At 55.3% G+C, this 23,079-nt stretch overlaps 2 protein-coding genes across 2 annotated transcripts; one reads left to right on the top strand and one right to left on the bottom strand.

The window, feature by feature from the left end:
• The first annotated feature begins 1,763 nt into the window (after nt 1-1,763).
• LOC146421893 (olfactory receptor 14I1-like) lies at nt 1,764-2,761 on the top strand. The gene has a single exon (XM_085046907.1). The coding sequence runs from the start codon at nt 1,764-1,766 to the stop codon at nt 2,694-2,696; it is 933 nt and encodes a 310-aa protein (XP_084903033.1). The 3' UTR covers nt 2,697-2,761.
• Nucleotides 2,762-15,842: 13,081 nt separating this feature from the next.
• Nucleotides 15,843-16,814, bottom strand: LOC146421894 (olfactory receptor 14C36-like). The gene has a single exon (XM_085046947.1). It carries the CDS (start codon nt 16,812-16,814, stop codon nt 15,849-15,851), a length of 966 nt encoding a protein of 321 aa, XP_084903073.1. The 3' UTR covers nt 15,843-15,848.
• Nucleotides 16,815-23,079: the final 6,265 nt, after the last annotated feature.

The following is a 23,079-nucleotide window of genomic DNA, read 5'->3' on the forward strand; positions in this document are numbered from 1 at the left end:
TTGTCCCCAGCTGTCATCACTGCCTCCAGTGTTCTGCTCTATTTGGAACCTGGGGACACTTTCTCAGTTGTGTCACTCAGTGATACCCATTAAAAGTTAAAGAATCTTTGAGTTCTTGAGAAGTTTTTTGAAGACTCTCTCAGGGACTGAGTCTGATGTAAACAACACCAAATCCCTGAGAGGGTCATTAAAGTCCTTGTGCTGTTGCTGTGCTGCTGAGCTGGGCTGGGCTCCTGGCACAGAGGGAACTCCTGGCAACCAAGAAGAGCTTCAAAGAGGCATTTCTACTGATGAGTAGTTTCTCTCCCAGCCCAGCAGGGCTGAGGGTGCTGCCTGCAGGTACCTGATAGGAGTGAAGCAGACAGAGGCTTAAAGCAATTGGAAGGACAATTCTGAGCTTATTCATGGAGAAATCTTCACAGCTTCTGACACAGTAAGTCTCTGGCTGCAGGGATCTTCTAAAGCTGACACATGACAGCACTGATATGACTGTAAGGATGGCTCTGCTGGTGTTTCTGGTTTGGGGGAGGATGTGCTGCAGAGCAGGGCTGCCCTGGGCACCGTCAGAGGGACAGGGCAGGACAGCTGCTGCTGTCAGGGATGGCTGCAGGCTGGGAAGGTGGGGGTGCAGCCAGGGGTGCCCAGGGCTGTCCTGCAGAGCAGCTCCTGCAGCCCTGAGGGCTCTTTGCCAGGGCAGGGGATCTGCCAGCTGCCCTGAGCAGCAGAGCTCTTGTGTCCCCTGGCAGCCAGCACAGCCCTCAGCCCGGGGGCTCGGGGCCCTCAGTCCCCTCCTGGGCCGGCAGAGCAGCACCAGAGATGAAGGGCATCTCTCCTGCCATTGCCCATTCCCTGCTGACCAGGGCCTGAGGGCGACTGTCCTGCAGTGCTGCTGCCTGCGAGGGGCTGTGCAGGGATGGGCAGGGAAAGGCTTTTCCTCAGGGCTCGGCTGTCTCTCTCCTTGCCTTGCTCAGCTGCTCCTGGCATTGCTGACAGGCTCTCTGGCAATGGCAGTTGCAGCTGCAGGGTCAGGCGCAGCCCTTGGGGCTCCTCCTGTGCAGGGTGAGCACAGCAATGAGGTGTCCCAGCTCCCTCTGCCCTGGGCAGCTCTGGGCAGGGCAGGCTGGCAGGCTGGCAATGAAATGACTGTCCCTGACTTTGGGAAAGGGAGGATGCACTTTGTTGGCCACAGATCCTTCTGCTCTCAGTAGTGTCTCCTGGCTTTCCTGGGTAACATGGGAGTGGATCTCAGAACGGTGCAAGTGCTGGGCAGCTGGGAACAGGAGAGAGGGACAGAGCAGCTCCCCTCAGTCTGCACTAAGCCTCAGACAATCCTCCTGCCTCACTGGACTGGCTGTTCTCCCAAAGTGCAGCAGAGTCTCTCATTCTGCCTTCTGCCATCCCCATCCATTTGCCCTTGCAGTGCTGCTGCTGACAAGCTCCTGTGCCTTAGGAGTAGATTCCTTATCCAAGTTAAAACACCAGGAGTGGCTCCTGCCCTCACTGTCCCCTGCACTGACTGGGGGAGCAGGTCTGACTCCCAGGTGTCCTGCAGGTCAAGGTCCAGATCCTCACACAACACTGGCCAGCAGCAATCAGGGCTCCAGCAAACAAGGTGAAGGAAGTGCTTGAGATACAGACAAGGAGGAGGTATTTAGTGGCAGGGAAGGCTCTATGAGAAAGGACTTTGACTTTTTTATTAGAAATCGCTTCAAAATTGTCAATTCTTTCCTCCTTCAACAGCTTCCAATGCCCAGAGACAGAAAATGTCCAACAGCAGCTCCATCAGCCACTTCCTCCTCCTGCCATTCGCAGGCACACGGCAGCTGCAGCTCCTGCACTTCTGCCTCTTCCTGGGCATCTCCCTGGCTGCCCTCCTGGCCAACAGCCTCATCATCAGCGCTGTAACCTGGAACCACCACCTGCACACCCCCATGTTCTTCTTCCTGCTCAACCTGGCCCTCACCGACCTGGGCTCCATCTGCACCACTGTCCCCAAAGCCATGCACAATTCCCTCTGGGACAGCAGGGACATCTCCTACTCAGGATGTGCTGCACAGCTATTTATGTTTTCTTTCTTTGTTGGAGTAGAGGTTTCTCTTCTCACCATCATGAGCTATGACCGCTATGTGTCCATCTGCAAACCCCTGCGCTATGGGACCCTCCTGGGCAGCAGAGCTTGTGCCCACATGGCAGCAGCTGCCTGGGCCAGTGGCTTTCTCAATGCTCTGCCGCACACAGCCAATACATTTTCCCTGCCTCTGTGCCACAGCAATGCCGTGGGCCAGTTCTTCTGTGAAATTCCACAGATCCTCAAGCTGTCCTGCTCACACTCCAAACTCAGGGAACTTTGGCTGCTTTCTGTTAGTGCCTGTTTAGCTTTTGGCTGTTTTGTGTTCATAGTTTTCTCCTATGTGCAGATTTTCAGGGCTGTGCTGAGGATCCCCTCTGAGCAGGGACGGCACAAAGCCTTTTCCACATGCCTCCCTCACCTGGCTGTGGTTTCCCTGTTCCTCAGCACTATCATGTTTGCTTACTTGAAGCCTCCCTCCATCTCTTCCCCAACGCTGGACCTCGTAGTTTCAATTCTGTACTCAGTGGTGCCTCCAGTACTGAATCCCCTCATCTACAGCCTGAGGAACCAGGAGCTCAAGGCTGCAGTGTGGAGACTGATGACTGGACAATTTCGGAAACATTAAATTGGTTGCCACTTTCCAAAAATCACTTGTTACAGGAGTCTTCTTTAATAGTTCTTGTTGGTCGGTTGTGGGGTTTTTTTTTGTTTTAGTTTTTTACCATCCACAAATAAAAGTCATTGTGCCATTTCTCATTTTGCTTCTCTCCATCTTTGCTGTGACCCACAGACTGTGTCAATGAGGAGCTGTGCTCTCTGTGGCTTTAAACAAACTAAAGGATCTCCCAGACAAGTTTTCACCAGAGATCCCCCTTTGTTCCCATCTGTGGAGCTGCAGCAGCAATGTCTGTGTGCAGAGCTGGGGCAGATCAGGGGTGGCACAGCAGCTGTGCCAAGGAGCAGCAGCACTTGGTGTTGCCAGTGCTGCTCCCATGCCACTGCCCCGCTGCCCTGCTGCCCCTCGTGTTGCTGTAGGGCCTGAGTGCTCTCGGGGTCGCTGCCAGTGCTGGGGGTGGCAGTGCCGGGGCTGCAGCAGGGTCAGGCCATGGGCACTGCTGGGGCACAGCTGACGCCTCAGGGCAGGGCCTGGGGGCTCGAGGCTCCTTGCCCAGGCTCTCTCCAGAACACGCCCAGGCCAATGCTGAGCAGAGAAAACCCCCGTGAGCAGCTGCAGGGTGGCCGTGGGCAGGCTGGGGGCAAACAGCATGGCTGGGGCTCTGCAAGGTCCCTGGGGGAGCCGGGAAGGAGCAGCAGAGCAGGGGCTGATCCATCCCCACTTGTCTTGGATTGATGTTATGATAATCCTTTATCCCCTATCGTTGGCTTATATGCCCAAGTGAGAAAAATGTGTGGTCCTGTCTCTTTAACTACACCCAGCCGAAGAGAGAAACGCGGGTTGTTTTGAAAACATTTTCCCCAAGCCTCGCTCCGGGGGAGGATTCGTCGCCCGGCAGAGACTGCGTGCTGGACGGGGGTCGGAGTGAGCTCTGTTCCCATTTTTTTTTTCCATTTTTTTCTTTTTCCTAGTTTGGACCCCTTCTCTTCGATCTGCTTTGCTACCCGGAGACCCAGGAGGGCCAGAGGACAGCAGAGCTCTCCAGGGAGCTCCACCCGGCCCCGGGGGGGCGAGGAGGAGAGGGGCTGCGTCTGAGAGAAGGACTTTTTAATCAGGTTGAATAACTCCTTTTCACCTTGGTTTTTCCCCTTCCCCTGTGCCTTGTAGGGCACTCTGCGTGGTTTTGTTAAATAAATAGTTTTTTTCTTCACTTCCATCTAAGAGGTTCTGTTGTGGGTGGGGGAGGAGGTGTCGGGGCCCTTCGCTCTCGGAGGAGAGAGAGTCTTATCATTAACCCGGGACACCACTGCGCTGGACAGCCCAGGGCAGCGTCCCAGAGCGTCCTCATGGAGCTGCCAACAACATCCCCCCTTGGCAGCCCTGGCCTCTCCCCCAGCTCCCAGAGCTGCTTGATCCTTCCAGGCAGAGACACGGCAGCACTGGCTCAGGAGCCCTGTTTGCATTGCACACAGCAGGCGTGAGCACCCCATGCTGTTGGTGTGGGGAGATGAACCTGAGTGAGCACAAACACCATCAGCCCTGGGGGCCAGCAAGGGCTGGGGATGGGAGGGAAACCACTCAGCTTTGTTGTCACCTCTGAAGTCAGCCAGAAAGTTTGTTCCCATGAGCTGTGAGTTTCTTGTCCCACTGCAGACGTTGTTGCTCAGAGCCAGGGCTGCCTGGCAGCCACCCCCAAACAGCCCTGAGCATTTCCTTTGCTTCACCTTTGCTTTCTTTCCTCTTTCCTCATCCACATTTCTTCCTCCTGCCCATCCCTGTCTCCTCCCCTGCAAACAGCCCATCCCTGTTTGCCCTTTCCTCTCTGGCCCCACTCCCCATTTCAGTTCCTGACTTGGCACCATGGGAACATCCCTTGGTGAGCAGGATCATCCTACAAGTGCTTCATGAATTGTCTGCAGGGTCCTGCAGTGCCTTGTGCTGTTCCCTTGCCAGAGGCAGCACAGGCCAGGGGGCACATCTGGACTGCTGTGTGTGGCTGTGAGGCTCCCTGTTGTGGGGCAGTGAGGAGGAGCTGGAGAGGCTCTGCAGGACTGACAGGATGGGCTTTGGGGCCTGTGGGGAGAAGCTGAGGGCCATGGGCTGCTGGACCTTCTGAAGAGGAGGCCCAGGGCTCATCCTGCAGCTGCTTCAGGGTGCTTTCAGAGAATCACAGAATCAACAAGGGTGGAAAAGACCTTTGGGATCATCAAGTCCAACCTGTGAGCTAACAGCACCTTGTCTGCCCTGAGCCTCCTCTTCTCCAGGATAAACAACCCCAGCTCCAAACTCAGCCACTCCTCACAGCACTTGTGTTCCAGACCCTTCCCCACCCTTGTTGCCCTTCTCTGGACACACTCCAGCCCCTCAATGTCCTTCCTAAACTGGGGGCCCAGAACTGGACACAGCACTCGAGGTGAGGTCTCACCAGTGCCAAGTACAGGGGAAGAATCACTGCCCTGCTCCTGCTGGCCACACCATTCCTGATCCAGGCCAGCTGCCATTGGCCTCCTTGGCCACCTGGGCACACTGCTGGCTCATGTCCAGCCTGCTGTCCATCAGTGCCCCCAGGTCCCTTTCTGCCTGGCCACTGTCCAGCCACTCTGTCCCCAGCCTGTAGCACTGCAGGGGTTGTTGTGGCCAAAGTGCAGGACCTGGCACTTGGTCTTGTTAAACCGCAGGGGTTGTTGGACTTGGCCCCTGGATCCAGCCTGTCCAGGTCCCTCTGCAGAGCCCTCCTACCTTCCAGCAGATCCACTGAGTTGGTTTCACCCAGCTGAGTTGGTTTCACCCTGCTGAGTTGGTTTCACCTCAGTTCCATGAGGCCCTAGAGTTTCACAATGGTTTCCATGATTCCATGAGTCTCCATAGCATTCTGATGGCTCCTTGGTTCCCCAAAGCCCTGCAGTGTCACAATGCCTCCTTGGTTCCATGAGGTCTCCCAGGTCAGCAATGATCTCCTTGGTTCCACAGTGCCCAAATGGCCTCTTGGTTCCACAAGGCGCCATGGTGCCAAAATTGTATTCTTCATTCCACGAGTCCACACAATGTAACAACTGCCCCGAGCTTATGAGAGGTCCTGCAGTGTCCCAGTGCTCTCTGTGCCTCCACAAGGCTCCACTTAGTACGCTTGGCCCTTGGTTCCATGAGGCCCTGCAGTGTCACAATGGCCCCATCGTTAAACAAGGCCAAACTCTGTCACAATGGTCTTCCTTATTCCATTTAGCCCCACAGTGTCACAGTGGCTTGTTGCTTCCAAGAGTCCTCAGAGTTGCACAATGGCCCTTTGGTTCAGCAAGGCCCCACAGTGTCACAGTGGCCTCTGTGGTTCCACGAGGACTCAAAATGTCACAATGGCCCCTTGGCTCTATGATGCCATGCAATACACGGTGTCACTTTGGTCCTCTTAGTTCCACAAGGCCCCACAGTGTCACAATGGCCTCTTGCTTCCCTGGGGCATTGCAATGCCACAATTATCACAGAATCACAGAATCATCCAGGTTGCAAAAGACCTTTGAGATCATCAAGTCCAACATTTGAACCAACACCACCTTGTCAGCCAAACCATGGCACCAAGTGCCACATTCAGTCAAACACCTCCAGGGACAGTGACTCCACCACCTCCCTGGGCAGCCCAATCCAATGCCCAATCACTCTTTCTGTGTAGAACCTCTTCCTAATGTCCAGCCTAAATCTCCCCTGGCACAGTTTAAGGCTGACCCCTTTTGTCCTCTCACTGTTTGCCCAGGAAAAGACACTGACATCCATCTGGCTGGGTGCAAATGTAGACCTTCTGGAGGGTAGGAGGGCTCTGCAGAGGGACCTGGACAGGCTGGATCCAGGGGCCAAATCCAACAATGTCAGGTTTAACCAGACCAAGTGCCAGGTCCTGCACTTTGGCCACAACAACCCCTGCAGCACTACAGGCTGGGGACAGAGTGGCTGGACAGTGGCCAGGCAGAAAGGGACCTGGGGGCACTGATGGACAGCAGGCTGGACATGAGCCAGCAGTGTGCCCAGGTGGCCAAGGAGGCCAATGGCAGCTGGCCTGGATCAGGAATGGTGTGTCCAGCAGGAGCAGGGCAGTGATTCTTCCCCTGTACTCGGCACTGGTGAGGCCTCACCTCGAGTGCTGTGTCCAGTTCTGGGCCCCCAGTTTAGGAAGGACATTGAGGGGCTGGAGTGTGTCCAGAGAAGGGCAACAAGGGTGGGGAAGGGTCTGGAACACAAGTGCTGTGAGGAGTGGCTGAGTTTGGAGCTGGGGTTGTTTATCCTGGAGAAGAGGAGGCTCAGGGGAGACCTCATCACTCTCTTCAACTCCCAGACAGGAGGCTGCAGCCAGGTGGGGGTTGGGCTCTTCTCCTGGGCAACAGTCGGAGGACAAGAGGACACAGACTTTAGCTGCACTAGGAAAGATTTAGGCTGGACATTAGGCAAGAATTCTTCACAGAAAGAGTGATTGGGCATTGCAATGGGCTGCCCAGGGAGGTGGTGGAGTCAGTGTCCCTGGAGGTGTTTAAGGAAAGACTGGATGTGGCACTCAGTGCCATGGTCTGGGTGACAAGGTGGTGTTGGGTCAAAGGTTGGACTTGATGATCTCCAAGGTCTTCTCCAACCTGGTTGATTCTGTGATTCTGTGATGATTGTGACACTGCAGGGCCCCAGGGAAGCAAGGGGCCATTGTGACACTGTGGGATAAAACGGAACCAAGGACCCATTGTGACACTGTGGTGCTCCATGGAACCAAGGAGTCCATTGTGACACTACAGAACCAAGGAGACAGTTACTGCCCTGCAAGACCTCATGTATCCAAGGTACCATTGTGACACTTCAGGGTCCAAGGAACCAAGGGGCCATTGTGACACTACAGAGCCTCATGGAGTCATGGAGATCACTGTGACACTCTGGGGCCTCGTGGAGGAGGGTGCAGCCAGTTGGGGATTGGGCTCTGTTACCAGGGAACAAGGGACAGGATGAAAGGAAATGTCTTAACCTGTGTTATAGGAAGTCTAGGATGGACATTAGGAAGAAGTTCTTCACAGAAAGAGTCATTGGGCATTGGAAGGGGCTGTCCAGGGAGGTTGTGGAGTCACTGTCCCTGGAGCTGTTTAAGAAAAGACTGGATGTCGCACTTACAGCCACAATCTGGTGACAAGGTGGTGTTAGGCCACAGGTTGGACTTGATGGTCTCAAAGGTCTTTTCCAACCTGGTTAATCCTGTGGTTCTGTGATTGTGTCTCTGGGGCAGCAGGAGCTGCCTGAGGAGCCCTGGGGCCAACTCTCTGCTGCTGTCCTGGGCAGCAGGGCTGGCCCTGGGGCTGCAGGAGCTGCCTGAGCTGAGCATCTCCTGAGCATTCCAGAGCCAGTTGCTGTCCCTGACCTCCAGTGCCTCCAGTTCCTGCTGCAAGGCCAGACAGGGCTGGGCTGCTCTGCAGGGCTGCAGATGGGACATGGATTTCAGTGCTGGGAGATGGAGAGAAGGAGCAGATTCCAGCTAGGCTGTGCCTGGGACAGGTTGGGTGCCACAGGAGATTTAGCAGGGTGTGGGAAGAAGGCAGGAGTTGGGAATCCCACAGGAATTGGCCATTCCTCAGCCAAACACACTTTTGGTCTGAAGCATCAACAAGGGAGGACAGAGGGACATGAGGAAAGCTTTGGGAGCTCCCAGGGTCAGAGGGAGGTGGGGAAATGGGGCAGTGGGTAAAGTCTGCAAGGGAAGCAGCACAGGCCTAGGCCAGGGGAGGAGAGCTGCAGTGGGGTGACCAAAGGCCTTGGGGGGGACTGGGACCACCCCCTGCCAGCAGCAATGACATTTGTGTCCCCTGGCTGTGGCTGCTGTCCCTGCCACTGAGGCCCATGAGAAGACACCAGTTCCTTGCAGCCCCAGGGCTTGTGGCCTTCTCCCCCAGCCCACAGAGCTTTGCAGGGCTCCTGCTGCTCTCCTGCCCTCACCATCCCACACCCCACATCCCACTGCTCCGCGAGAGCCACGAGCATCCTGTGAGGCCACTGATCCCCATTGCCAGGGCATGGGGGTCAGGCCTTGGCTGTCCTGCTTGGCCAAGCCCAGGCAGGGCTTTCACAGCCACATTGCAGAGTCCATTTCCCACCTGGAGCCGCTGGTGCCTCTGAGTTCTGCTTCCCCAGCCCCAGGGATGCTCTCCTTGGCTGCTCATTGCCCCCACGGTCTCTTGGCAGGGATGGCCTCAGTGGGGGCTGCTGACCTCCTCAGCAACTTGGAGATTACTGCTGAATTTTCTTTCTCTAGAGGCTTCTTCAGCCTTCAGCTCCTCAGTTCTGCAATTCATTCTTTGAGGGCTCATTAACATTTCAAAACACCCTAATAAGCCAAGCCCCTGGGAATCATTTATGACTTCAATTGTTTTGAGGTTAATTACGTGAATTCCAGAAGTCTATTCAAAGTGAATGTATTACATTAAAAAGGGATACAAGATATTTTTTTTCTCTTTATTAATTTGCTCTTTATACAATGATATAAGAAACCTCCAATTGGTATTGATCCCCAGCACCTCCTAATGCATTCTGATCAGATCTGAACATCAAGACCCTTTATGGGTGATGTGCAATCAGACTTTGTCCCTAACCCCCACCCCACCATTTCCCTCATCCAACCCATGGGACTCAGAGCAGCCTTGTGCAAATCCCAGCTTCCTCCACTCCAGGCTGCACCTGCAGCTTTCAGCTCCTTGGCACAAACTCCCAGCTGCTTTCCTTGGAGAAGGAGCTGCCTGAGACACAGAGGGATGTTCATTTATTGTCAGCAAACAGTAGCAAGGGAATGCAGAGCTCCATAAAAGACAGAAGTCCAGCCCAAGGAGTGCTGGGCAATGGAGTCACAGCCAGGGGTGTCCCCAGGGCTCAGGATTGGGGCCACTTCAGTTAAATCTCTTTACTGCTGATCTGGATGAGGCACCGAGGGCACCCTCAGTCAGTTGCCAGGTGACCCCAAGCTGGGTGGGAGTGTGGCTGTGCTGGAGGGCAGGAAGCTCTGCAGAGGGATCTGGACAGGCTGCAGCCATGGGCCCAGGACAATTGGATGAGGTTCAGCAAGGCCAAGGGCAGCGTCCTGCCCTGGGGTCACAACCACACCAAATCCCTGGCCGTGCCCTGGCCCTGATCCCCACAGCCTGTCCTGTTTCCTTCATCCCTCCATTGCCAGGGACTTTGTGGGACAAGGGAGCTCTGCTCTGGGGATGGAGGGAGGTGCAAGTGCAACCACTGGAGTGGGAACCACAAGTGATAATGTTTGTGTCCTTTGGGGTCAAGAACTGATGTGACTCTGAGGCACAGAATGTTTCTCTTCCTTGCCAAGAAATGGATGTTGAACATGACTCATTTTAATAACCATCAGAGCTCTTCCCTCAGCTCTGTGTGATGTCCCAGCAGCATCTGATGAGTCCACCATCTACAAGGGATTTCTACACAAAATCAATTTTAGACAAAGATGATGCTGTCATAGATATAAACACATGTAACATGTATTAGGACACTGTGCCTGGACTAGGGTTAAGACAGCTTAGACAATGACCTATTTGCAAAGCTGTCAGTGGTGGATAGAGAAGGAGGATCTGGTTGCTTTTGATATTGAGGAAGTGCTGAAACCAGCTTGACTCATTCTAGCTCCTCCTTCCTGGCTGAACCTCCCCTCTTTCCCCTCCCACCCATTGTCTTTTGTCTCCCACCAGCACCCTGGTGAAGAGCCTGGCTCTGTGTTCTCCATCACCTCCTCGCTGGCACTGCCAGGCTGGGATGAGGAGCCCCTCAGCCTTCCCTTCTCTGGGCTGGACAAGCCCAGCTCCCTCAGCCTCTCCTCACAGCCAAAGGGCTCCAGCCCCACCTTGGAGGCTCTTCACTGACCCTGCTCCAGCTGCCAGACATCTTTCCTGCCCTGGGGAACACAAACCAGGCCACAGTGAACTGGAGAATCCACATCCTTGATGTCTTGGTCACACAGCCCAAACTCCTTGTCCCTGTGTCAGGCTCTGGGGTGCATTCATGGAACATCCTCTGGGAAAGGCTGCAGCTCTGGGTGAAAAGGTGCCCAGAGGGACAGGGGACCCCACTGTACATGAGTAACAGGAAGGACTTCTCTGAGGGGGGGAAGCTGTGAGGGAGGGCCTAGGCTGGAGGGCCCAACCCAGTGAAGCTACACAGCCCTCTGTGATGTCAAACTTGCTCTGTGATGTCACTCTGCCCTCCTCTATGATGTGAGTCTGCTCTGTGATGTCACAGCCTGCTTTGTAACATCACAGCCCACCCTGTACTGTCACAGCTGGCTCTGTTATGTCACACCACCATCCTGTGATGCCACCGTCCACCCTGTGATGCCACACAGCTGTCCTGTGATGTCACACAGCTGTCCTGTGATGTCACAGCCTGCTCTGTGATGTCACACAGTCCCCTCTATTATGCTATAGTCACTTGATGACACACATAACCCCCTGTGTGATGCTGTAGCCCACTCTGTGACCTCACACAACCCATCCTGTGATGTCACACAGCCCTTTTCTTGCATCACAGGTGCTGTGTTTCCCTCTCGGGAACAGGGTCTTGCGCAGTCATGGCCACCGCAAACCCCCGGGGGTGCCATGGGGGTCTCACCTGGATGCAGACACTCAGCAGGGAACTGTCCAAGGCTTGGGGGCTGTGGCACAGCAGGGACACCCCTGGGGCACCCCTGGCCACCTCCGGCTCGGTCACAGAGAACTCGGCGCTGCCAAGGGCAGGGATGGCCCTGGTCACTCTCAGGAACACAACGGTCATCCCCTTTGCCCACCCCCTTTGCCCACCCCTCACCACAGTGTCCCCAAGCCTCGCAGGTCCCGTGGTGCCCAGGGGTTGGTATGGGGACCTGCCCCTCCTGGGGTGATTCTGTCACCTCCCTTCCCTGTCACCTCTGGCTCGGGGCTGCTCAGGTGTCCTGGCACCCTCTGATGTCCCCATGGCACTGGTTTGCCACGTCCCCCAGGAGCTGGGGAGAGGTCACCTCCCTGCAGAAGGAGTGCTGGGCATCCTCCCTCAGCCGGGAGTGGCCATCGAGGAGAGCCACGAAGGAACGAGCCTCCTGCAGTGTGGGGAACTCCCTGTCCTGTGCCAGGCGTGGGGACAGCCCCATGTCCCCCCGAGTCCCCCGGGCTCCCCAAGCCCCCTCAGCTCACCAGCACCTGGCTGTCTGCCCTGGGGAGGGTGAGGAGCTGGTTCTCCACTGGGCTGCTCTCCCGGCTCGCTGTTTGCTCGGTGCTGATGGTGGCAATGTCGGGGAAGTCGCACAAGTGCTGAGCTTCTGTGGGGTCACTGCTAGGGTGACACTGCTGTCACCCACGTCCCCATGCTGTGGGACCCCTGCCACAGCCACCGCCAGCCCCTCAGAGCCACTGGGAATGGTGGCTGGCAGGGTGTCACCAGGGATGCCAGAATGTCCCCAGGGGTGCCATGCTGTCTCCACGGGCTTCAGGCCATCCCAGTGGGTGTCATACTGTCCTCATGGGTGCCATGCTGTCCTGATGGATGCCAGGCTGTCTTCAAGGATGTCATGCTGTCCTCCTGGGTGCCAGGCTCTGCTGATGGATGTCAGGTGTCACAAAATGGTTTAAACACAGAAGAGCAAAGAAAGCTATGTCTGTGAATAAAAAAGATCAAACCCTGAAAGGTTTGAAGTATACCCAAAACACATTATTAAAACCAAATGAGGTTAGATGTTGGTCCCAAAAAATTGATATATTTTATTTAATAGTAAAAGAGGCACGGGGATAGAAAGAGAAAGAAAGAAAGAAATAGAAAAAGAAGTGTGCCGGGGGAGTGGGGGGACAGGGAGAGGGTGACAGGAGTTAAGTAGAAACATGTCACCCAGCCAAGGGTCCCAGAGACACCTCATGGCTTCCCTCCATCTGGTCTTCTTGATGGTGAGGGTCCCCCACTGCCACCACTGCTGAAAAGTACAGAATCCAGTGGGTTAATATACGTTTGGGCCAGGTGGGAACGCCCATGTGTCTCCTGAGGGGGCTAGGTTTGACACTGTCTTGGATTAATGTTATGATAATCCTTTATCCCCTATCGTTGGCTTATATGCCCAAGAAAGAAAAAATGTGTAAAAATGTGTGGTCCTGTCTCTTTAACTACACCCAGCCGAAGAGAGAAACGCGGGTTGTTTTGAAAACATTTTCCCCAAGCCTCGCTCCGGGGGAGGATTCGTCGCCCAGCAGAGACTGCGTGCTGGACGGGGGTCGGAGTGAGCTCTGTTCCCGTTTTTTCCATTCTTCTTTTTCCTCGTTTGGACCCCTTCTCTTCGATCTGCTTTGCCACCCGGAGACCCAGGAGGGCCAGAGGACAGCAGAGCTCTCCAGGGAGCTCCACCCGGCCCCGGGGGGGGCGAGGAGGAGAGGGACTGCGTCTGAGAAAAGGACTTTTTAATCAGGTTGAATAACTCCTTTTCACCTTGGTTTTCCCCTTCCCTTGTGCCTTGCAGGGCACTCTGCGTGGTTTTGTCAAATAAATAGTTTTTTCTTCACTTCCATCTAAGAGGTTCTGTTGTGGGTGGGGGAGGGGGTGTCAGGGCCCTTCGCTCTCGGAGGAGAGAAAGTCTTATCATTAACCCGGGACAGACACTCTTCCTTGCAACACTGTACATCTATTGCATCATCTCTGGTGCAGGGTCGGGGGGCCCCTTTGGGGGGGCCTTTGATGGGCCATGACAGCCCCTCTTCTGTCCTTCACGTGGATGAGCTTTTCCCTGGGTGAAGGAGCCCCACAGCTGGGCTCTTCTGCACAGCACAGGACAGGAGTTCACTGCTTCTGACCAGAGGCTTTTCCACTATGAGCCCACACCACTCTCTTCCCCCACCCTTTGGTGTGAGGGTCTGCTCGAGCCTGGCACCTGATAGCCTTGGGGCTATGGTCTCCACCCCAAAGGTGCCAGGCTTGATCCCTCTGTGAATGTACTTCTTCTCCTCCAGCCTTGAGTTGTTACTTTATCTTGTCTTCCTCAATGGGCAGTGAGCAGTGTAGTTCAGGGCCCCATCCAGGCTTTTGAAGGATTTCTCTGCAGCTTTATTACAGTTTTGCTATAATAGGCAAAAGTCATTTATGAAGATGTTTAAGCCATAAACGATAATATTTCAGTCTCCAAGAGGGGCCACATGGAACCAAGAGGCCATTGTGACACTTCAGGGCCACATGGAACCAATAGGCAATTGTGACATTGTGGGACCCTAACAAACCAAAAGGCCATTGTGATACTGCAGAACCAAGGAGACCATTTGGTCATTACAGGACCCCTTTGTACCAAGGGGCCACTGTCACTCTGCGGGGCCTCATAAAACCAAATGGACCATAGTGACACTGTGGGCCCCCAGGGAGCCAAGGCGCCAGTGTGACACTATGGGGCCTTGTGGAACCAAGGGAACACTGTGACACTTCATGGCCTCGTGGAACCATGGAAACCAAAATGACACTGTGAGGCCTGGTGCAACCAAGGGGTCATAGTGACACTGCAGGGCCTCACGGAACCTTGGAGACCATTCTGACACTGCAAGCACTTGTACAACCAAGGGTGCATTGTCTTCCTCTCTCTGGCACTGCCCAGTCCAGCCTCTCCCTGCTCCAGCCCAAGACCTGCAGAGCAGCCCAGCCCTGTCTGGCCCTGCAGCAGGAACTGGAGGCACTGGAGGTCAGGGACAGCAACTCTGGCTCTGGAATGCTCAGGAGATGCTCAGCTCGGGCAGCTCCTGCAGCCCCAGGGCCAGGGCAGCCTCTTGCCAGGGCTCCTGTGCACACCCACGGGCTCCTGCTCTTCTCCTGGCACATCCCAGCTGCCCACAGAGCCTTTCCCAGGGGATCACGGCTGTCCTGGCCTGAGCAGCCATTGCTGCAGCCCCTGCCCTGCTCCCCACAGCCCCACAGAGCTGGGCGTGCTGCTCTGCAGAGCACGGGGGCTGTGCTGCCCGGGGCCATGGGCTGCCTCTGCTGGGCTCTGCTGCTCCAGCTGGACACACAGGCAGCTGATGGTGCTCCCTGCACTCACCCCTCCCACACGAGCTCTGCTGGGGCCATGGAGGCTGCTCAGAGCTGCCTGCCTTGTTCCAGGCCTGCCAGATGGCCTTGGGGCTGCCCTGCATCCTCCTGGGGAAGTTCCCTGAGGGTCAGAGGAGTCACTGCCCAGACTGCTTTCCTGTCCCTGCTGTGTCCCCTGGGGCTGCAGAGCTCTCATGGGTCACAGCAGACATTCAGTCCTTTATCTCTGGGTGACCCCAGCCTGGACAGGCCTGTGCCCAGTGAGCTCCAGGCACTGCTGATCCCTGGCACACACTGTCCCTGCAGCTCTCCTGTGTTCTCCTGGCAGCTCCCAAGGCCCTCCAGACAACCATTCCCCTGCCATCAGCCCTGGCACAAGCTGGAGAGCCCCAGGAAGGTTCATCACAGACCATTCACCATCTGATGGGCACTGGCCACCAACAAGCAAAACCCGAACCAGACCTGAGTGCCTTGAAGGTCACCCTGGGACCCTGATCTCACCCCACTGAGCCCTGGGAGAGCAAGGAACACAAGGAGTCTCTTTAGAGTCTGTTCCTTGGGCAAGTTCCTGAGAGAGACTATGGAGGGAAAGCAGAGCCTTCCTGCAATGCCCTCAGGAGATGCCCTTTGCTGCTGGAACTGCTGTGGTGGAGCCCAGCTGTGTCCCAGCAGTGCCCATGGCCTGTCCCTGCCTGTGCTCACAGCACAGACACACAGCAGGGCTGTGACCAAGCTGCCAGAGCACTCAGGCCTTACACACACAGAAGGGCTGGGGAGTGTGGAGCTGGGGAGAGCAGATGTGGGAAGAGCCAGGGCCATTGTCCCTGACTGTGCTGCTGTGCTGGGAGTCTCTTCCCTCCACCTCTGCTCACAGGCACTGCCCCTGGAGAGACAGAGAATGGCTCAGGAAGCAACTTGGACACACAGGGCAGAGCAGGACAATTTATTTTACATAAATGAACAGGCATCATGGCTCCTCTATGTCTCTGCTTAACACAAGAAAAGCAATTACTGATGTAGCAATATGATCAAATGACTAATGATATCCCTATATTGAAAACATCACAAGAAAAAAAACAAACAAAAAGCCCCAACCAAAGACAACAACAAAAGAGACATATAGCCTATAAAGTGTTATATGCTGAAAGGTATGCAGAAGAAATCAGGCACTTTATTGTTTGACCAAAGAGTGGTCATTTTCCTCAGGGCATTCTTGAGCTCCTGGTTCCTCAGGTTGTAGATGAGGGGGTTCAGTACTGGAGGCACCACCGAGTACAGAACTGACAGTGCCAGATCCAGGGATGGGGAGGAGATGGAGGGAGGCTTCAGGTAGGAAACAATGCCAGTGCTGATAAACAGGGAGACCACGGCCAGGTGAGGGAGGCATGTGGAAAAGGCTTTGTGCTGTCCCTGCTCAGAGGAAAACTTCAGCACAGCCCTGAAGATCTGCACATAGGAGAAAACAATGAACACAAAACAACCAAACCCTAAAGATAAACTAACCACAAGAAGCCCAAGTTCCCTGAGATTTGAGTGTGAGCAGGAGAGCTTGAGGATTTGGGGCACTTCACAGAAGAACTGGCTCAGAGCATTGCTGTGGCAAAGGGGCAGGGAAAATGTATTGGCTGTGTGCAGCAGAGCATTGAGAAAGCCACTGGCCCAGGCAGCTGCTGCCATGTGGGCACAAGCTCTGCTGCCCAGGAGGGTCCCATAGTGCAGGGGTTTGCAGATGGACACATAGCGGTCATAGCTCATGATGGTGAGAAGAGAAACCTCTACTCCAATAAAGAAGGAAAACATAAATAGCTGTGCAGCACATCCTGAGTAGGAGATGTCCCTGGTGTCCCAGAGGGAATTGTGCATGGCTTTGGGGACAGTGGTGCAGATGGAGCCCAGGTCAGTGAGGGCCAGGTTGAGCAGGAAGAAGAACATGGGGGTGTGCAGGCGGTGGTTCCAGGCTATGGCGCTGATGATGAGGCTGTTGGCCAGGAGGGCAGCCAGGGAGATGCCCAGGAAGAGGCAGAAGTGCAGGAGCTGCAGCTGCCGTGTGTCTGCGAATGGCAGGAGGAGGAAGTGGCTGATGGAGCTGCTGTTGGACATTTTGATCCTCTTGACATGGGGACCTGTTCATGGAGGAGACAGTGACAAGTCAGGTAGACTTTCCTCAGCAAAGAACAAGCCCTTTCCCCCAGCCCTGCCCCACTGTGCCACCCAATTTCCCTTTTCTCAGAGCTCTTCCTCCAGCCCCATGCCTGCAGCTCTGCTGGGATCTGGCCATGTTGCTGTGACAAGCAGTGGCTCTGCCCATGGACACTGAGGAGTCAGCTCTGCTCTGCAGCAGTTTGGTCATGGGAATGGGGGACAGGGACCAGTCCTGGGTTGGACTGTGTCAGACCAAACTGCCCCTAAGGCAGAGGAGCTTGGCAGCATCTCCTGTCCCAGGGCTAAGGAACAGTGACAGCCAAAGGCAGTTTGAGAGGATTTCCTGCTGTGCTCAGGGAGAACAGAGAGAACTGTGCAAGGCAGGAGGATTGGCTGTAACTCAGTGAAGGGTGAGGGGAGCTGCTCTGGTGCTCCATCTGTTCCCAGCTGCCCTTTCTGAGATCAAGGGCACTCACTGTGTTCCCCTGAAAATCACCCTGACACAGCTGAGAGCAGAGGGACTCACAGCAGAGCCAAATGGCTCAGCCTTTCTCAGAGTCTCAGCCCCACTGCTGGCCAAGGACACTCCTGTCCCCTAGTGTCCCCTGGAAGGCAGCTCACAGCTTGGATGGACACCCCAAGGACACAGCAAGGGTCCTGGCCATGGAACTGCTTGAGGAGAGTCATTTCATTGCCAGCCTGCCAGCCTGCCCTGCCCAGAGCTGCCCAGGGCAGAGGGAGCTGGGACACCTCATTGCTGTGCTCACCCTGCACAGGAGGAGCCCCAAGGGCTGCGCCTGACCCTGCAGCTGCAGCTGCCATTGCCAGAGAGCCTGTCAGCAATGCCAGGAGCAGCTGAGCAAGGCAAGGAGAGAGACAGCCGAGCCCTGAGGAAAAGCCTTTCCCTGCCCAACCCTGCACAGCCCCTCGCAGGCAGCAGCAGTGCAGGACAGTCGCCCTCAGGCCCTGGTCAGCAGGCAATGGGCAATGGCAGGAGAGATGCCCTTCATCTCTGGTGCTGCTCTGCCGGCCCAGGAGGGGACTGAGGGCCCCGAGCCCCCGGGCTGAGGGCTGTGCTGGCTGCCAGGGGACACAAGAGCTCTGCTGCTCAGGGCAGCTGGCAGATCCCCTGCCCTGGCAAAGAGCCCTCAGGGCTGCAGGAGCTGCTCTGCAGGACAGCCCTGGGCACCCCTGGCTGCACCCCCACCTTCCCAGCCTGCAGCCATCCCTGGCAGCAGGAGCTGTCCTGCCCTGTCCCTCTGACGGTGCCCAGGGCAGCCCCACTCTGCAGCACATCCTCCCCCAAACCAGAAATACCAGCAGAGCCATCCTTACAGTCATATCAGTGCTGTCATGTGTCAGCTTTAGGAGATCCCTGCAGCCAGAGACTTACTGTGTCAGAGGTTGTGCAGATTTCTCCATGAATAAGCTCAGAATTGTCCTTCCAGTTGCTTTAAGCCTCTGTCTGCTTCCCTCCTCTCAGGTACCTGCCGGCAGCACCCTCAGCCCTGCTGGGCTGGGAGAGAAACTGCTCCTCAGGAGAAATGTCTTTTTGAAGCTCATCTTGGTAGCCAGGAGCTCCCTCTGTGCCAGGAGCCCAGCCCAGCTCAGCAGCACAGCAACAGCACAAGGACTGTAATGAGACTCTCAGGGCTTTCGTGTTGTTTACATGAGACTCCGTCCCTGAGAGAGTGTTCAAAAAACTTGTCAAGAACTCAAAGTCAGATTCAAACTTCCAAGTATCTCACAGTTTCAATGTGTCCCACTGAGGGACACAACGGAGAAAGTGTCCCCAGGTTCCAGTTAGAGCAGAACACTGAGGCAGTGATGACAGCTGGGGACAAACAAGGCAAAAGTGTCTCTGATGCTGAGCAAACCTGGATGTGTTTCAGGAATGCAAAGGGCCAAGCCCTGAGCCCCAGCCCCTGGCAAGGCAGATCCTGTCCCTCCCTCAGTGCTCAGGGCTCTTCCCGGGGCACTGGCATGTGGGGATGTGCAAGGCCAAGGGCAGGACCATGGGGCAGCCCCTGCCAGGCTGCTGGGCAGGGACAAGGAGGCAATGAGGCCCCAGGGCTGCAAGGGTCACTTGTGTCCTCCTCATGGCCTCAGGGCCAGGGACAGCAGCCATGGCCAACGTGCTGCACAAGTTGGCTCTGTCAGGGCCTTGCAGCTCCTGCACATCCCTCTGCCCTCTCCAGCCCAGGCTGTCCTACGCTGTCCATGCCCTGTGCCTCTGTCCCTGCAGGCTGTCGTCATCCCCCGGCTGCCCCACCTCGCTGGCCCTTCCTTTGCTGACAGCTCTGCGTCCTGCCTGCCTCTGCCTTGGCACACAGAGCCTTGGGCTTGATAGCAGAAGGGTTAATTCAATTTTTACTGGGCCGTTGAACTTATAGCAGGGAAACAAAGCATGCAAGGTCTGCTTTCCCAGTGAGGATGGGTGGAAGAGAAAAAGAAAACATCTGGCTAAAGAGTGCAGTGATAGAAAAAATAAGGACTGGATCTGGGAATTTGAGATGGGTTTTATGGTAATGGGTAAATTGTAATACACATGTAGCCACTGTAGATAAACAACACACTTGTAGAATCATGAGTCAATGTAATGATAGGAGTTATCCCCCATTGGACCTCACGCCTGAATAAATGATGCCCTCTTTGACACCAAATTAGTGTTAAGGAGTCTTATTCTGATATTTCAGAGATTTGGTGACAGCAGGGCCACACAGCACCAAGGAGTCCACTGTGACACTATGGAACCTCATGGAACCAAAGAGCCCATTATGACAATGTGTGACAGTTGGCTCCATGGAACCAACTGTCCATTGTGACAATACAGATCCAAGGAGACCATTGTGACACTGAGGAAGGTCATGGAACCAAGGGTCCACTGTTACATTGGGGACCCCTTTGAAACCAAGGGGACCATAGTGACACTGTGGTTCTCCATGGAAGGAAAGGGCCTTTCTGATGCTGCTGGGCCTCATGGAACCAAGGGCACAATAGTGACACTGTGAGGCTCCAAGGGACCAAGGCAGCATTCTTACACTGCAGAACCAAGGAGACCACTGTGACACTACACGGCATCATGGAACCAAGGGTCCATTGTGACACAGCAGGTACTCATGAAACCACGGAGGCCATTTTTACACTTTGAGGCCTTGCAGAACCAAAAGACCATTGTGATACTGTGGGGCTCAATGGAACCAATGGAAACTATTGTGACACTGCAGGGCCTCATGGAATCATGGAGACTATTTTGACACTGCAGGCCTCATTGAACCAAGGAGTCCATTGTGACACTACCAGACCTCATGGAAGCAAGGAACCATTGTGACACTACAGGGCCATGTTGGGCCAAGGGACAGTTGTGGCACTGTGTGGCACCATTGAAACTAAGGAGACCACTGTGACACTCTGGGGCCTCATAGAACCCATGGGGCCATTTTGACACTGCACAGCCTGATGGAACCAAGGAGAGCATTGTGACACTGCACAGCTGCACAGAATCAAGGAACCACTGTGTCACTGTGGAGGCCATTGGAACCAAGTGGTGCATTGTGGCACTGTTGGGTCCCATGGAACCAAGGAGCCATTGTGACAGTGTAGGGTGTCATGGAACTAAGGGGCCACTGTGACACTGTGGGGGTTGATGGAAACAAGGAATCCATTGTGACTTGTAGGTACCCCATGGAACCAATGATCCACTGGGATAATGTGGAGCCAAGCAGTCCATTGTAATACTGTAGAGCCTCATGGAATCAAGGAAATCATTGTGACACTATGGAGCCCTGTGGAGCCAAAAGGCCATTGTGACACTCATGGAACAATGGAATCCACTGTGACACTGTGGGGCCTTCTGGAATGAAGGTGACCAGTGTGACACTGCAGAGTGCCATTGAACCAACAGAATCAATTGTGACACTTCAGGGCCTTGTGGAAGCAAGGGGATCATTGTGACACTGTGAGGCCTTGTATAGCCAAGGGCCAGTGTGGCACTGCAGGGCTTCATGGAACCAAGGGGCCATTTTGACACTGTGGAATCAAGGAGACCATTGGGACACTGTGGGGCCTGACTGAACTGAGGACAATATTGTGACACAGCAAGACCTTTTGGAAACAAGGATCCATTGTGACAGTTGGGGTCTCATGTCACCAGGAGTCCAGTTGTGACACTGCAAAGCCAAGGAGGTCATTGGGACACTACAGAGCCCCTTGGAACCAAGGTGACCATTGTGACGCTAGGGGCATCATGGAACCAAGGGGCCATTGTGACACTGTTACCAAAAAATCGGCAAAAACTCCAGAAACTCCTTAACACCAGTGGAGGATTTGGAAGCAGCATTCTTTATTTGGCCAGATGCACAAAGCAATATCTCCTCTGATATACCATGCATGCTGAGTGTAGGAAAATTCCTGTTTACAGATTGTATTTTATATACATATTCATTGATTTTCCCAGAAAAAACATACATATGATAATAATTTCCCCAAAATCATTAACATATTTTCTCTCCCATTTACACATGCATTTTTCTGCTCTTGGGGGTCACTTTGGTGGTCCCTGGTGGTTGGTGACCCCAAAGTCACAGCGACTGCCTGGTGAATTGGTAAAAATTGCCACAACTGGAGCTGGTTGCTTTCCAGTTCTTCTTGCACTATGGACATTGTACAGATCCATGGGCCAGTGGTTTCTGAAGAATAAGCAATGTGTGAGCTCCCCAGGTGCAGATGGTTTTTCATCTGGTAACATCTTCCTTGTTACAGAAGGTGAAACTATAATATATTTGTTGTTTGTAACCCACCATCCCTCTTGATTCATAGTGGCTTTTATTGCATTTGCTTTACACTGATTTTTGCAGGGTCCCACTTACCTTCTACACAGTTTGGGGGGTCCCACTCCATCTTATCCCCCCATCTCCCCATTCCCATTAAACCCATTCCCATCCTCTGTTCACCGCATAGCTCCTCACCTGCAGCGTGGGGTTCTCCCAGCACCACCAGTGCCACCAGTACAGCCCCAGCTATCCCCACTTGCCGCATCCCCAGCACCGGGCAGTGCCTTCAGCCCCAAAGCAGCCTTGCTGTGCCCTGGGTGTCCCCAAAGCAGCCTCACCCCGTGGGAATTCCCTTGGAGCTTTCCTGAGCACAGAGGCCTGAGAGACCATCCCAGGACAGACTCAGGCCAAGGAGCCCTTGAGTCCCTCAGCCCCACATCGGTGTCTGCTGGAACTCAATCCCCCTCCCCATCCCATAGCAGCTCTGCATTTCCCTCCTCCAGCCTTGGTCTCCAGCACAGCCATGGAGGCTCTTTTGGCTCTGCACTTTTCCTGCAGCCACCAAGGCCAGCTGAGCTCTGCCTTTCCCACACTCAGCCCTGCCCAGCACAGGCAATGCCCAGCAATTCCTTGTCTGCTGCTGGCCTTGCTGTCACCCCCGGCAGCAGTTCCGTGTGCCCTTTGTGCCCTGCTGCCCCAGCCATGGTGCCACAGCCCCCTGTGCAGCCCAGCCCAGGCCAGGAGCATTCCGGGTGGGAACAGCCCCTGTGCCGTGGTGCCCACAGCAGCCCCTGGGGCTCTGTGCCCCCATGGCCTCCCTGCTGGGCAGCCTCTCCAAGCTCCTGCACAGCCCGTGGCACCTGTGGGCCTTCCCAGCCAGCCCTGCCCCAGGCTCTGCTGGGCTCGGGGCCAGCAGAGAGGCCGGGTAGGGCTGGCCATTGCTGGGAACAGGCCCTGAGCCCCGCAGCAGGATGGAGCTGGGGCACAGCCAAACTCACCCGCAAACCTGGGCTGAGCAGCCAGGGCTGGCAACGGCTGGGGACAGAGGCTGGGGCTGACAAATGTCCTGGGCCCCCTCCCTGCCCTGTCCGTGCCACCAAGGGCACAGAGCAGCCTCCTCTCTCAGCCACTTGCCTGTTTGCCATGCCTTCCCCAGGCCCTGGCTCTGCCCCACAAGCCCTGGGCTCAGTCCTGCCCCTGCACGCTCACACAGGCTGAGATGGACACTGATGGTTTCTCTGGCAGCTTCTCTCAGCCCAGCCCAGCTCCCTCCAAGCTCTGCCAGCTGCCCTGAGCTCTCTGCAGCACCAAGGGCCTCTCCCCAGCACAGCCCAGCCGCCTCTGGCCCCACAGCCCTGCTCAGGCCAGGCTGCTCTGGGCAGTGGCCCCACGGCCTCAGCCCCTCTGAAGGGCACAGCAGCAGCTGGAGCTGCCAGAGGACTCAGCCCCAG

The sequence above is a fragment of the Lichenostomus cassidix genome, unplaced genomic scaffold (genome assembly GCF_008360975.1).
Source record: "Lichenostomus cassidix isolate B80296 unplaced genomic scaffold, HeHo_3.0 HiC_scaffold_46, whole genome shotgun sequence".
NCBI lineage: Eukaryota > Metazoa > Chordata > Aves > Passeriformes > Meliphagidae > Lichenostomus > Lichenostomus cassidix.

Bases quoted from the DNA above. Each gene is read 5' to 3' on its own strand.
- LOC146421893 (XM_085046907.1), top strand. From the start codon at position 1,764: ATGTCCAACAGCAGCTCCATCAGCCACTTCCTCCTCCTGCCATTCGCA.
- LOC146421894 (XM_085046947.1), bottom strand. From the start codon at position 16,814: ATGTCCAACAGCAGCTCCATCAGCCACTTCCTCCTCCTGCCATTCGCA.